General features: G+C 35.1%; 1 protein-coding gene across 5 annotated transcripts in view; it reads left to right on the top strand.

Annotated features, from left to right (window-relative positions):
* The window catches only part of ZNF385D (zinc finger protein 385D), a 933,534-nt gene that overhangs the window by 767,258 nt on the left and 163,182 nt on the right, over positions 1–3,094 (top strand). For all 5 annotated transcript variants that reach the window (XM_019508749.1, XM_019508750.1, XM_019508747.1 and 2 more), the window contains one exon: positions 2,492–2,654. In XM_019508749.1, the coding sequence (XP_019364294.1) occupies positions 2,492–2,654 (163 nt within the window). The remainder of the gene's footprint in view (positions 1–2,491; positions 2,655–3,094) is intronic.

Below are 3,094 nucleotides of genomic sequence, written 5' to 3'. Positions count from 1 at the left end.
GCATCCCATTGATTTTCCTCATTCCACCATGTTTCAGAGGTACCTAGTATGTCAATATCATTATTTAATACTGAACATTCACATTCCTCACCTTTCATCTTAGACTTCTAGCATTAGTATAAAAGTATGTATACGTTTTATTCTTGCCTGGTTGACTACTTCTGTTTGACCTTTTATTATTCCCAATTTTTATGGTTTCACCCCTATAGGGTGTGTCAATTCAAACTGTATGCTGCTCCGCACCTGTCAGCCTTCCCCTATTTTTAGTTTAGTTTAGGTGCTCTAGCACCTTTTTAATATTATGTGCCAGCAGTTTGGTACTATATTGACTCAGGTGGAGACCATTCCTTCTGTACAGGGTCCCTCTGTTCCAAAAGGTTCCCCAGTTCCTAATAAACTTAAACCTCTCCTCCCTATACCATCATCTCAGCCGCACATTGAGACTCTAGAGCTCTGCCTGTCTAGCTATCCCGGTACATGGCGCTGGAAGCATTTCAAAAAATGCTACCGTGGAAGTCCTGGTTATAAGTGATGAAGGTCCCTGAAGAAGCTGAAAAGGGTATTTCCAATCCCAAAAGTAATAATCAGAAGTTAAAGGCCAGATTCTAATAAGCATCTTTACATTTGATGAATACAGTACAGTAAGTAAAGACATCCAGATATAGGCCTAACTGATTAAAATAGAATAGAATGCATTTTAAATCTATTTTGGAGGCACAAATAAACCTGGCTGTAAACTCTAAAAAATAGACATGGTGCAGTGGAGACATTAAGAATGTCCTGTATAGTGTCATTTTTAATGCAGTCATCCTAACCTGACCTTGGTCCTTCAGTTTAACAGTAATTAACATCTCTTAACTGTTCATATTTGGCTTACAGTATGTCTCCTGATGTTATGTGTTGGAAAATATAAAAGATGCATGACTGTGCTATTTCTGTTCAAATTGTTTCTAATTAATAACTTCACTGTCCAGTGTTCTTTCAATAAGGGTACCTACTATAGCATTAAAATGATATAGGGGACAGAAAAAATGTTTCAACCAAACTGAATGATGCATTGAAAATTGTAGCATACAGGTTTTTTTATGGATGTGAAGTCTTTCTCTTCTCCCCCTTCTGTAAGTTCTGTCACGTCTTATGCATCCAGGGAGGAATTGTAGCTTTTCATCAGTGCTGAAAAATAAATAAACCTCAGGATAATATACATATTACTTTAGTGTTTCCTGAAATTCCTCCAGAAAATTCACCACAGGATAATGTTAAAGTAAACACTGATGACTGCAGATCATTGATAATACCAGATATCCCACCCTGCAAGAGTGATTTAATAAGTTGACTGATTAAGTCATTTCAACTCGATCCTTTTAATACCATATCTGGTAAATTCTTGGTGTTTTCATTTCTTGTTGTGATTCAGCAGTAGAATATACTTGACTCTTCCCTCTAAAACAACTGAAGTTTGAGGTTTTTATAGATGAGTTAGTGTTCTCTTTCTTTAAATGGGAAAAAAATGCTTATATTTAAAAACTGAAGGATCATTAGCAAAAGTTTGAGGAATATAACATCTAATTCATTTAAGAACTACAGGATTGGTAGCCCTGTGTTTGTATAACAGTTATAAATCATCAAAAAAATCCACACACTCAACTCTATTTTTATTGGTATCTTATACATCAATACCATTCTTGAAAATATGCATGTAAGATAAATTAAATGAAGAGTTGTCACAATCAACTCTTAAAATAATATAGACTCAAGGTCCTTTAATGTTAGTATAAAAATCTCAGTAGCAGCACACATATCAAGATTAACTACATTAAATAACTGAAATGCACCTGGAAACACGATAATCTTTGTATAAGATTCGTGCATTGAAGGAATATTCCTTGTTTTTGAATTTCATCAGGCCACCTTTTGCTAATAGGTAGGCTGAAGTATTCTTTCTTTTAAAAGCCAGACAAGTGTATGGCTGCTTTGTACTCACTTCTATTTTAGGTGGTGTTTTCTTTATGGACAGTCAGTCCTTGCTTTCTGTTTGAGAAGTTTCAACTATCAGTGTTACATATAAACTATCCTAGTAGAAACCTTACGAAACACATGTAATAGGTCTTAAGAGCTCATATGCTTTCTAACAAAAATAAATAAATATTTTCATCATGCCTCTTGAGATTTTAAATTTTTATGGGATAGGAAATAGCTCTTAAGAGAGAAACTAACAAAGAAATTCTATTCCAAGAATGACAGAGTAAAACTATATTATTCTGATTGGAAAGTAATATAGTGTGGCATAATAAGTTTCCTATAGGGGTTGTATTAATATGGTTTTCACTGTTTCCTAAGCATCATTCTAAACATAATTTTCAGTTTGGTGACTGCTCGTATAGCATGAATGGTACCCATTATTGAAAGGTAGTCTGTATTTGTACTAATACAGAGAATGCCATTTTAGAAATGAGCCTGATTGCATGGTTCATTTTGTTCTCCTTTGTAGAGCCAGGCTGCGGCCCACTACAAAGGCACTAAACATGCCAAGAAGCTCAAAGCACTGGAAGCCATGAAAAATAAGCAGAAATCTGTTACTACCAAGGACAGCGCAAAGACTACCTTCACTTCCATCACTACCAATACCATCAATACCAGCTCTGACAAAACAGGTTAAGCAATAATCTTTGTTGGTTTTTTTTTTCTTGTTTAACTCCATGTCTGTTTGGTTATGTGCTTGCCACATTGATTCATGCTTGATCCATCTTTCTGTGCAATATTGATTTTTTTCCCTTCTTAATACACGTGTGAGGGTAAGACAGCCATGTAACTGATATCTCTTTTGTGAAAGGAAGCTTGTCTTTCTTTTAGGTTAGAATGCACACATGGCTTGGTAATATTACGGCGCGTGAAAATATTCAGTGTAAACTGATCTAAACCTTGTAGTTCGTATGCAGCATCTCTGTATAATCACCTATGGCACATTTGTCTTAACCACAAATAATGTAGCAAACTACACTATTTGTGGCTGGAAGCCTGTTATGAAAGCATTGATAGTAAAGACCTGATTGTCATAAGTTTCAAGCATTGCATTATTATTTTAAATGGATGT

This window comes from Gavialis gangeticus, unplaced genomic scaffold (assembly GCF_001723915.1).
Source record: "Gavialis gangeticus isolate Ggan-Ray unplaced genomic scaffold, GavGan_comp1, whole genome shotgun sequence".
Taxonomy (NCBI): Eukaryota; Metazoa; Chordata; order Crocodylia; family Gavialidae; genus Gavialis; species Gavialis gangeticus.
Note: the sequence above shows the minus strand (reverse complement) of the source record. Positions and strands in the feature narration are given on the sequence as shown.